General features: G+C 42.0%; 1 protein-coding gene across 2 annotated transcripts in view; it reads right to left on the bottom strand.

The window, feature by feature from the left end:
* Positions 1 to 12,117, bottom strand: part of numbl (NUMB like endocytic adaptor protein) — a 67,479-nt gene that overhangs the window by 34,161 nt on the left and 21,201 nt on the right. Inside the window, exon 1 of one of the 2 annotated variants that reach the window (XM_004562769.3) lies at positions 2,122 to 2,320. The exons of the other annotated variant lie outside the window; for it this stretch is intronic. Within the exon in view, the coding sequence (XP_004562826.1) occupies positions 2,122 to 2,162 (41 nt within the window). The 5' untranslated portion in view covers positions 2,163 to 2,320. Of the gene's footprint in view, positions 1 to 2,121; positions 2,321 to 12,117 lie in introns of those variants that run through there. 2 annotated transcript variants of the gene reach the window in all.

The raw sequence follows: 12,117 nt of genomic DNA, 5'->3' as shown, positions 1-12,117 counted from the left end.
CTTTGTGCGTCTCCATCTGTACCAAAAGCGTGGTCACGATTGTGCGCCTGGGGTGTGTCTGTAACAGTAACAGAAAAAGTATGTGTGTGTGTGTGTGTGTGTGTGTGTGTGTGTGTGTGTGTGTGTGTGTGTGTGTATGCTAATCTAAACACAGCGCACCCAGGCGTGAAGTGGAGCAGTCTAGTCAATATGCTCCAGTATCATATTGTCATGCTGTGTTTCCACTTTGTATTCCCTGCTATCAGTTCAGGCCAGAGCCACAGGTCAGCTTATCGGTTGTACTACACTTGTGATGTGACAGCAAAGTGCGCGGCCCACTTTCATCTCTAGGGTCAGCGAATAAATCTACAAACCAAGGAAATCATAGAATAACCAGCAGATACTGCAGGCAGGAGACATATTGCATACAAATCTGCAACTCAATGAAAGTCTTTGACCTAATGCTGTGTTTTAAATAGCATGCTTCTACACTACTTACACTCGATATTTTGAGTCCATAAGTGTTTTCCCAGCACATGAAGTGCTCTGCAAGTACCAGGGATCAGTGATGTTGCCGGTGCTAGCTCACTAGCTAGGAATGGCAGATTCTTTTCAGGTACTGCAGCTAAAACCACACACCCAAAGGACTGTTTATTGTCTTCTCACTAAGGAAGAGGTAAGTATTAGTTTAGTTGCTCCCAGGGGCTTCGGCAAATTGCACGCAAGATGTTAAACCCAAAGTCCATAAGTTTTCCTACCTTCTTAAATTCACATACGACACAAGTTAATGTTTAGTGTTCACAGTGCAGTGACAGATTTTGTGAACCAAAAGATTTTGCACAACTGGAAATCAGTCAAACACTAGCGAGCCAAATAACTTTTGCAAGAACTGCTGCAGTAATGTCTCAGGGTCTTACCAGCTCCACCCTTGTGCTTGAATTGTGCAGAATATACGTCAGACTCCTGTGTCAGTGAACAATGCCAAATGACCTGGCGTGGCTCTGGCTGCATTCACACACTCTGAACTCTCGCAGTAAAAGCAGAATTAACCTTATAGTCTTTGAGTTTTAACCTGTGTCTAATAAACACTGCGGCATCTGTGAAGCATTCACATTCACGTCTGTTATTTCTTTCTTTCTTTTTAACCCTGTCATCCTCTCCATATTTTCTCCTCTCCTGCTTCTTCCAAAGACAAAGGGAGCAAATGTACATTTTCTCCAGAATGATTCTGCTTTGCCCCAGCTTCTTCCTCACATCCACTCCCTGCTCTTTTCTTTGTTAGCACTCCTGAGTTTCACTTTCACACCCATCCTCTTGTTATCACCCTCACGTTGAGTGTCTCACCTCAATTTGTCCTCATTTCACTCATCACACAGGTCTCTGTCACTTGCGGCATTCTCACTCTTATGCCTTGTTCTCAACATTCATGAGAGCTGGCCTCACAATTATCTAATCATGAGGACAGGGAGAGAATGGGAGTGAGAAACTGAGAAGAGGCGCTGAATTTGGGAGGAAATTTAACACAAATCTTGCTCTGGGCAAAGGGTATATGGCAGGTGTCCATGCATGAACTTCTGAGCATGCTCAGATCTATATGTGCACAGAAATTATGTGCCGGCACTAACGCTGTGCAAATAAAAATAAAATGTTGGGCGTTTCTATCAATTTAGCAGGTTTAATCTCTTCCATATGGGCATGGGGGCTAATGCATCTGCTAAGGCTATTAGCCGCTATGAGCCCTGTGGATGCAGGGTAGACTAGACCTATTATCAGTTTAGCAGTGACGGAAAACACAACCATAGCCAAAAAACACAACAACAACAGCAAACACAGTTGTCTCTGCTGTGAAAAAACACAGATCCATTGCTGACCTCTACAGAGCTGGGTCAGGGTCAAGCTGATGAACACAAAACAAGGTGAGGCTGAGGAAAAACAGTCCAAGGTGCTGATTGCTACAGTAACAGCTGACCCAGTTAGAATCCAGAATGTACCCAGATACACGATTACACACATAAGCAGGAAAAATAATGTGAAACGTATTCACAGATACCCTGCAAAGCAAAAACGCACATGTACGCCGAATACCATCAATCAGTTCCTTCCCGAGGTTGGACCACATCCCCTACACTGTATCTGACTCACCTGAGTTCAATGGCCTCCCCCATCTCGCCCCAGGAACTCATTTCAAACAACAGCAAGTGAGAGAAGATGCAGAGAGATGGCAAGCTGAGAGAAAGACGTCCCTCAGACTGGCAGCAACAAGGAAAACATGAGAGGACGAGAGGAGCTAGAGAGCATGTGATGATATTGCGCTCAGAGTGAGGGACAGAGTGGAGGCGAGTGCGCAGTGAGGGGAGTGAGAGAGAGAGAGAGACAGAGAACCACACCTCTTCTTAAGGGATTAACTTGGAGAAAAAAAGCGGCAACACATTCTCACACTCGTGTGCCGCCGCGCACCCAAACACCAATCAAACTACCCACGACCTACGGTACGGATGAGCGTCTGGCATACAGACGCGGACAAACAAATACAGCACACACACACGTATGCTCACAGCTGTTCTAAAAATAAAGACAAATCAATGTTTGACGCTCCAAATCCTGAGAGTGAGGAAAGAAGAGAGTGGGAGGATGGAAAGAGAGGGAGAGGAATGAGAAAAAGGAAAAGGGAGGGGTGATTAAGCGAGACATGGCGGGTGGTGACACAGTTTTCTTTGCTCCCCATCTGCTCTGGGCGCACTGGTCAAGAGTGCACTGGGGGAGAGGGCGAGAACTGGGGCTGGAGCCTGGGGACAAGACACTGGAGCTGGATCAGGAGAGGGTGTGCGCACTGGAACCCAGCCTGATAGTATGCTTCCACAGGGGTCTTTATTGGACACGTGTTTTTCCAGCACTGGATGTCGAAGGGTATAGGCCACAGCTGTACAACAGGCAGGGTACCCATCAGATGATTAGGGATAGCCTCAACTCCCTTTGCAAAGTGATGAAACGCACAAGCCACTCCCCAGCACACGTTTACTGGCAAAGCCGGAGAAACATGTGGATCAGGAAACACTGATGTGTTTCTGTTTTGAATGTTAAGACAGTGTGTTTCAGTGAGAACTTGTCCATACAGCAATTCATTTTAGAAGCACTGTTACAGTTCTGACACAAGGTTTGGCATTTTTGGGAGGTTTGTGGGTCATGTGAAGCCAGAGTATATGCTGTTAAGGTCACCTTTATATAGAACTGTGCATCAAATTTAGAGCAGTCAGTTACACAGAGTGACTCTTAAAGAGTACCATAAACGAAGCTTATCATATGCACACTTACATTGGACTTAGAAAGTTTAGTTAATCAGGATAAAAATGTAAACATTTTCACGGTGATGCAAGAGAAGAAAGGTTTACTAATGTATTGGTTTTAGTGTTTAAAGCAAAATTTAAAAAAAAAAAGACATGTATTCCATATGCGTTTGTGGGAGGAGTCCTATCTCAAGTCACAATATATGAAGCTTGCAAAAACTCACTTACTAACATTAGTGGGCAATTTCATAGCAAATATTTGTTTGCATTTGATATTGAAATGAACTGACTGCACACAAGTTTAGAAAACAACACCAGTAAAATTAACAACATACATGAGCTGTATATATTTTTTTTTTGCACTCATCCTATGTTTGCCACATTTGGCCCATAGTGTTCAAAGCTAAAGCACAAAATAGGTGCTTTCTCAACTTGCAAATTCTTTATTATGTTGTTAGTCTCAAGATGAAGGATCAAAATGATTTTTTCACGCCATATGCTGTATTTAAAGGAAATACACACCGGCATACTTTCCTGGGACAAGAAGGGGGTAAGTCCGGCTTTATTGATGCAATAAAACGGTTATAAACAATCTATGGGAAAATTAACATACTTTTTTCCTTCAGTAAACGTCTTCCTAATGAGGTTGTAGTCTTAATCACAAGTTTAAAGTTTTCTTCAAGACAACATAATGTTTGCATAAAAATACGTAAACTATGCTTCTATTTAGAGTAAACAGAGATTATAATGAAGCAGAGTATGCTTAAGGGTGAAGGTCAAAATGCTTCCAGCTGGCCACAAAATAGTACTCTACAAACTTATAAGTGACAACACAACAGCAATGTCGATCTTTAATATATAGTAAATATTCTGTACATTCTTCTTCTACTTTCAGCTATTTCAAAGAAACTCAACTACTTACAGTTTTCTTAGTGAGTCAGGTGCTGCTAGAACTTCTGGTCTACATCAAAGATGAAGAGTTTTCCACAGAGGTCTGGTATCAATTTCTTTCTAACCCAAAGTTTTTTTGATGACTTAAGCAACGTTATCAAAGTTAATCCTATTTCTTCTCCATCCCGAGTCACTCGTGGCTTTATACAATATTTTTCCACATATGACGTCCCCAAAGCTAAACAGACTCCAATGCGTGAAACTGGTGGAGCTCCTCTGTAATGAAGGGCAGATGTTAGAGGTTGGACCAGGTTACGGCTGCAATGACGAAAAGGTTTGCTTGTTCAGTGTACTCTGGTAAAAAAAAAAAAAAAAGATGTTTGCAACATCAGCGAGCCAGCCAGTATCTGTGGCAGTTAGACTATATATTGAACACCACATTTCAGCGGTTTACCACACAATGGTTTCTATGAAGGATCACATTACTGATGCTGAAATAACTTTCCAAATCAGTAAATCCCCGATCATAATTCTATAATGCTGTGCAGACTTTTGGCTGCTGATAAGCTCTCAAACTTGTGAATCATTATCTCAAACCAAATGCCGGGGATATTATTTGTTAATCACTTTTTTTTTTTTAACCAACACACGCCTTACAACGCAGTGCTTTGCAGCAGGGCTGTTTTCATTTTGCATAGCTACTAAAACTGGGGATACAGAAGAGCAAGGGCTGGGCGACTTAAATAGTTAGGCTGAATGTCATACACTAAATGAAGATGACTGTTGGGTCTGTGGGAAACAAAGGCAGCAGTGCATAGATAGAGAGGCACAGCTACTGTAAGAGGACTGACAGAAGTTTGGGGATTAAACAATAAATAAATAATAAATTTAATATGTTGGGCGGCGAGGGCTGGGGTCATTGAGTCAAACAGGACTGTTGGACTGTGTAGTATGAATGTACACTGTGGACTATGACGGTCTTGTCAGTCACAGATGATTTGCTTCTTCTTACCCACCTGGGTAAGGTTAATGTCTTCTAGCCTACACCCAGAAATTTAGAGGCTACAAGACAACAACCAGTATGCTCAACTGTATCAGAGGTTTAGCGCTGTTTCCAGGTGGATAAAATCAAATATCTGTCAGGAAGCTGAATCTGATCACAAGGATTTGAGATGCCTTCTAATATAAGTCAAGGTGTGACTTGCAACTGGAGCCAGACTTTTAAGTCTTTGTTTTAGGCTGTAGTTGTAGCCTGAGGCTCTTCTCTCTCTTTTCACACATTCCCAGGCTTCCATGATGCCAGATCATCCTCTAAGCTGTTTACCCTCCAACACCCAGAGCCAGAGATCAGCGATAGATGAGACTGAGAGGGATCAAAACGCTCCGTTTGTGCTCTGGTGTTACACGTGTCTGTTTTAGATACGGCACTCTGGGCATTTATGGCTCCCAGCTTGGAACGATCAACACATCACCTTTCATGCTGTATCTTACATTAGGTTCCTTCACATGGACTTTTATTTCCGTATTTCTTTATTCATCTGAAAGACCAACACCATCCAGTCATTTTAGCTGTGGGCAAAGCCTTTGCCTTGTTTTCAAAACCTTTCTAGCTCACACACTGCTAAAACAGTTTCTATGCCATAGCTCAAACCATTCATTGACCCCCTTGAGCTCTATAGATGGAGGCACCGTCATCCTACAGGAGACCACTTCCATCACGACAACAGACAATTCAGTTCAATTTTATTTATACAGCACCAACTCGCAACTCAGTCGCCTCAAGACGCTTTATATTTTAAGCTAAAGATGCTACAATATTAAAGAGAATCCCCAACGATCAAACGAGCAAGCATTTTGAGCAACACTTGGTGACTGGGGAAAGGAAAAACTCCCTTTTAACAGGAAGAAACCTCCAGCAGAGCCAGGCTCAGGGAGGCACAGCCTTCAGACACAATCAGTTGGGGATGAACAGAGGAAGACGGGACAAAAATCACACTGTAGTCAACAGCTAACACGTTCAGGCTTTCCTTGAATATAATATACATAACATGATGTACATTCACATCCCTGTTTTTGTGTGCTAATGCTATGGCAGCATCCATCACATAAAATATCCACAAATAATAAATCCACTTTGAGCTGAAAACAATTACAGTGAAACGGTGACAGGCCTAACAACACTGTGACTCTTCCTTAAATGCTCCCACGGGTAAACTTGTCTTACTGTTCTTTCATTAGACAAGACCGCAAACAAATGTGTAAATATGCTATGCAGCTGAAGCAAAGATCAGCAAAGCACCATAAACAATCGCATCTAATCCACTAATCTCATTCAACACAAGCAGCATGCAACACATACAATTGTTACCGTTTTACCCACTGTCTTATGATGCTAAGTCACATTTTGTGCTAATAAAAAAACCCCTCACATTTAGATAAGGATTGATTACAGACCAGGGACAAAACAAAGACAACAAAAGGTTTCAAGTAGCCTTGAAATTTCTAACACTTCTTCCAAAAACTGTTACCACTAATATGGCTTAACCTGAAAAAGGCCAATATTTGAATTTCACATTATAAAGGCGTGCAAATTCAACACGTTGTTGTTGCAAGATAAGCTGCTTGCCTTGTTAAAAAAGGTGCACAGCAAAAACTGTGACATTTAGAAAAAGAAACAAAATGCCACAGGCAATCATTTTGTTTATCTACACTGTCATATTAAATTCTGCTCCAGCAATTATTTGGTGTCAGAAGAAAAAAAAAATGGACGCGACTACACCTGTTAAAGGTGATGCAATGCAGGCTTACTATGAACAACGGCGGTAAGGTTAAGATCTCTCTCGCTGTTTAATTTTGATCTCTTCCCAACATTTTTTATTCTATTGTTTTGATCATTATTAACTCGCCGTCCTCCTCTCATTTCTCTTTCATTCCTTCAGGAGAAAGCTGCAGAGCTGGAGAGAAGAGGAGGGTGAGAAAAGAAAAGGATCTAAAAATATGTGGCGATGAAGACAAAGCCACAGAAGACAAAAGAGTGAGAAAGGTGTGCTACATAATATATCTATAATATTCTAACTGTAGTGCTCTACTGTATCGCACTGTACGCTTCTTCATCTGTCTCAGTGTGTATATCTGTCTACGGGGCAGACCTAACTAGCATAAGCTTATTATAACTGCTGTGTAGTTATGAAACAAGATGAGCTCACCAGCCAGGTGGGTAACACACACACTTCCTCATCACAATAAGTAAGCCCTCTGGCACGTGTTACAATCAAGTTGTTCCACCAGAAACATGATCGTGTGTGTGTGTGTGTGTGTGTGTGTGTGTGTGTGTGTGTGTGTGTGTGTGTGTGTGTCTGCAAAGATGTTGAATTTAAGACTGTGTGGTTTTATAACCGTCATGCCTTAGTGGTTCCATAATAGTCTGTTATTTTAACCGACACTGACTGAATGTAATTTAGACTCCTTCTGTCACACAGACATAACCACAACTAACAATCGGTCAGGTTACAAATAGTAAATTATCTAACTCTTTGTTCAAATAAGCACTCTTCCAGTGTTGCAGGGATCTTAAGTACAGGCCGGCGCACAGTAACTGTGAAGCCTTACTGGTATCTGAAATGGGACTCAAACAAATCAAGTGTGATTAGTGGGCAAGTCATTCATTTTCCTTAAAGCTGTTTTATATTTTAGTATGAGTCACTGCACTGACATCAAATTGGGTCAGTCTGAACTCACAATGTCAGGATTCTGGCTCTGCTGCACAGAGGAAGCCATTTTTCCCACACACTCCTTGAATACTATTAAAAATAATATGGATAATAAGACAGATAGACAACAGATCAATATCATACAATTAATAAAAAATCTTTATGGAGTGTAAGCAAGTGGATCTCAAACTTTGGGGCTGGCCCCATTAAGGAAACAGAGTCACTGCCAATGGGGTGAAGATTAAGGCCGCAGTGACACAAGCATAGAGACCAGTCAGCGACCCCCTGGCAACCTCCGGTCGTGAGGAGAAAAATGTGTTTTGCTGGGCCAACTGACTGCTGGAGGTTACTGGTTTTTGCTTGGGTGAAATCGGTCGTAAAGAAGGTCCTGCACCAAAAAATGTCCTTGGGATTTATTTCGTGACTAGCAGAGTCATCTATAGTTTGCATGGAAGACGTCGACTTGTCTGCAAACACAGCTGCAGTGATGAAATGTTGGGTGTTGATGGTGAACTTCTTTCAGCTTAAGTGAAACATACCAGAAAACATTTGAGAACCACTGCTCTAGGCCAAGTGGAAGACATTGAAATCCAGCCACTTTCTATGACGTAATTTCCTTTTAGCATACCACATGCTTTAGGCATGCACCCTGAAGTGTTTGCATTAGTGTGAAGGCATGTGTCTACAAAACATATAAAGACTTGTCTGTAATTCAGCAGTCAAATAACAAAAAGTTGTGAACCCAGCACACGATGATTGATTTTGGCCTCTTTGGGGAGGGCGTGCATCAACTTTTCTATCCAGCACTCCTATATCTTCACCTCACAAAGATTCACCTCCCCGACAATCATGAGTAGAAGTATCTGTATACTGTGATCAGCCACAAGATTAAAGCAGCGACTGATAAAAAGGATAACACTGCTCATCTCAGTACAATACCACCTTCTGTTAGAAAACCTTGGGTCTTGGCACCACCCACCTAAACGCTGCTGCAGACCAAGCATGCCCTCCAATGGCAGTAGCACTTTCCCAACAAAATAGTGCACTACAGGACTACAATAAAGTCCCCATGGTAAGGCTGTGCAATAAATCTAATAGTAATTCTATTTAAATTTTGGTGAGAGCACTAAATTGAGGAGGTCAACTTGCAGGCTGGTGAAACCAACTTCATGGTTTCATATAGCATATTGCTAACTTCTACTATGCATCCAGTGTCGAACGTCAGCTTCATCAGCGGTGTTCTGTAAAGAAACAGATGGGTGATCCTTAAGTGGGTCCACTCTTAATGCTACATCTGTCAATTCGAACCACTTCACCTCATCAATATGTCATTTCACCACCTCAGTGACTTCAGCTTAAGCTAACACAAGCGATCATATTGCGTGATAAGAATGCCTAATATATTTCGATTTCAGCTCCATCAAAGAATCCACCAAGACCTCTTTTTTCCACCCCATCAAAATCTGTAATACAGTGCACGGATGGACAGGTCATCCAATATTGACGCTTGACAGCCAAATCCAGTGCCTTATCCTGACAGGCTGCTTAAATCGATTTTTACCTTGGGTCAGTACTGCTTTCTCTTTCTTCTCCCACTCCATCCATCTATCTTTTCTCTCCTCAGTGACTCTCCATCATCATATGTCTCCATTATCCCTGACTTATCTTTCTCTACAGACCAACGTGAAGCCTGTAGTTACAGACAAAGCCTCATTGACCAACTGTAACACGATGGAGGAGTGTGTGAGCGCACCCTTCAAGTGGCTTTAGATGCACATACACACGGCTGGTGGGTGTTAACTGATCAGACCTGGGGCTCGGATACATGATCAATAACTTTCTGTAGTCTAGTGTGTGTGTGTGTGTGTGTGTGTGTGTGTGTGTGTGTGTGAACATTTGCACATGGGTCAGGTGTTCAAGGCCAACTGCTTGGCATTACCTCTCTCCCTACTCCCAATCAACATGACACCCAAACTCTGTCACGCTACAGTAGACATACACACACACACATACATGCAAGGACCACATGAAAACCTTGCTGCTCCATGGCAACCAATTCCCATGGCAACCAATGGTATGGGTTTTTTTTCTTCGTGGGCTAGAAGAGTGAGAGGAGAATGAGGGGAAAAGGAGGGAGTGTGAGGGTGACAGATATTTGGGAGAGAAACTCTGGAAAAGAATAAAAATAGAAAGAAGGAGGAAGTGGAGAAGCAGCATGAACACACATACACACACACACACACACACAATTTGGCTGTTCTGATGAGGGTGACGAGAGAGAGAGAGATACAGACAGTGACAACATTGTGGGTGAAAGGAGACCTCCCTCCTGGCTGATCACAACAAGCGCTTCGTAGCGCGGAGGAGAGATGTGGGGTAGTGTTTTGGGGTGAGAAAGAAACACTGAGATTAAAAATTAATGAAAAAGTCATCACATTTTGTGAAATGGTTCAGCTTAGAAAACTACAGTGTAGATGCTTTATGCACACAGGGTATTAATATATATGCTGGGTAGTAAGGAGAAGAATCAGAGTGCCCATGGTTAGCATATTTACAGCATATTTACATCTCCAGGTACCCTGTGTAAGTACTCCATAGAAACACTGTAATAGGATTGGAATAACATTTTCAATCCCTTGCCCTGTTGTAAGTGCACTGAACAGCCTTTAGCCTCTTCGCTCACACTCCCTTTTACTGGAGTGTAATTAAAACAGTGATTATGAGACTGCTTCACTTTACGGCCTTGTAAGCTAAAGAAAATGAGAAAAACAGAGCCTTCTTGCATTTTCAGCTCCTCATTTCCTGTGAAAGGCATATGTAGCTGCTCTTGTAGCTATTTGTATTGACAGAAATACCATTCTTTGAATGGTCACTCTGTAATTTATTAATAAGGTTTGAGGATCAAGGTTCCTTTATTTGTCATTGTACACCCCAATATATAAGGGATTTTATTGTACTAAAAGTTAGAACGCTTTATCTGTGTTATCCCTCAAAGTTGTTGCTACCTATAGGCTGCATTTTTATTATACAGCCTATAGGTTTTTCAGCAATGTCATCAAAGCAAGAACTTTTAGGACATCTTTCTCTTATTTGCAGGCTATCATTTACTCATCCATGCACAGGACTTAAATTAAAATCTATTTGCTATAAAATCCACAGAGTAGAGGAGAGGAGTGCAGATCTGGGGGTTTTTGCCTGTGTAACAGCACCCCTGCTGGATGGAAGGAGCATCACTGCTATGCAGACCAGTTGCCTTTGGTCCGGGTTGTGCATTTGTATTTCTGTGTGCATGTGTTTGTGTGGATCATTCCCCAGGCTGCCTTCTATAACCTCTGACCTCTGACCTCCTGTCCAGACAGGAAGCTTCTTTTTTTTAATCCACTTTGCTGATACATGGAATGCATGTTTCAGTACGTGCACTGAATACTAAATGCGAGCTTCCCCCCCAAGATATGAACAGCATGTGAACTCGAGTTTTCTTCACAATTCATGTGTTGACTGTGACACAATGCATTCATACATAATGCATGTTTTGCATCTAAAGCAACAACATACGAGGCCTAAAGTCTAAAAATCAATATGGCTTTCAAAGCTTTTAACATCTGCCCCATCGCTCTGCTGTTGCCTGTCTGACAGACCTCTGTCTGTCTCCGCATTCCTAAAGAGGAAGCGTTTGGAGGATGTGCTGATTTAAAAGGTTGGCTTGAAGATAAAGTTTCATAGATATAGCTGGCATTTTTTTTCTTCAAAGCCCCTTCGAAAATATTTATTTTGCATGACATAGTTATATTTTTTTAAATGTTACTTGTGTCTTTAAACACATATTAAGAAGGCCCGAGGCGTTCTCTGTATATATATGCATGTATTATCAAGCTGTGTCTTTATCCATCTGTCTGTCAGTCTATCCATTTCCCTGTGTGACACCAACCATCTGTCTGCCTGCCCTCAAATCTGTCCTGCAAGAGCGAGACGCACCAGCATGTTCTGGGCCACAAGGAAACAGTCGTGTCCTTTTCTCTTTGGCGACATCGCAACAATCCTCCTTACAGCAACATCTGGTGACACAGAAAGTTACTACACAGGAACAAAAAACATCTCAGAGGCAAAACTGTTTCCATTTACAGTAAAAGAGGGAAAAAGAAAGAAAGAAAAAAAACTGGGACATGAGAGGAAATTGCAGACGGGCTGTGTTATCTTTGTGGCTGCCTTTACAGAGGTTTGGGAGTTTTGGTTTCTGGAGAAGTGAGACAGAA

Source organism: Maylandia zebra, linkage group LG14, assembly GCF_041146795.1.
Source record: "Maylandia zebra isolate NMK-2024a linkage group LG14, Mzebra_GT3a, whole genome shotgun sequence".
In the NCBI taxonomy this organism is placed as follows: Eukaryota; Metazoa; Chordata; class Actinopteri; order Cichliformes; family Cichlidae; genus Maylandia; species Maylandia zebra.
Note: the sequence above shows the minus strand (reverse complement) of the source record. Positions and strands in the feature narration are given on the sequence as shown.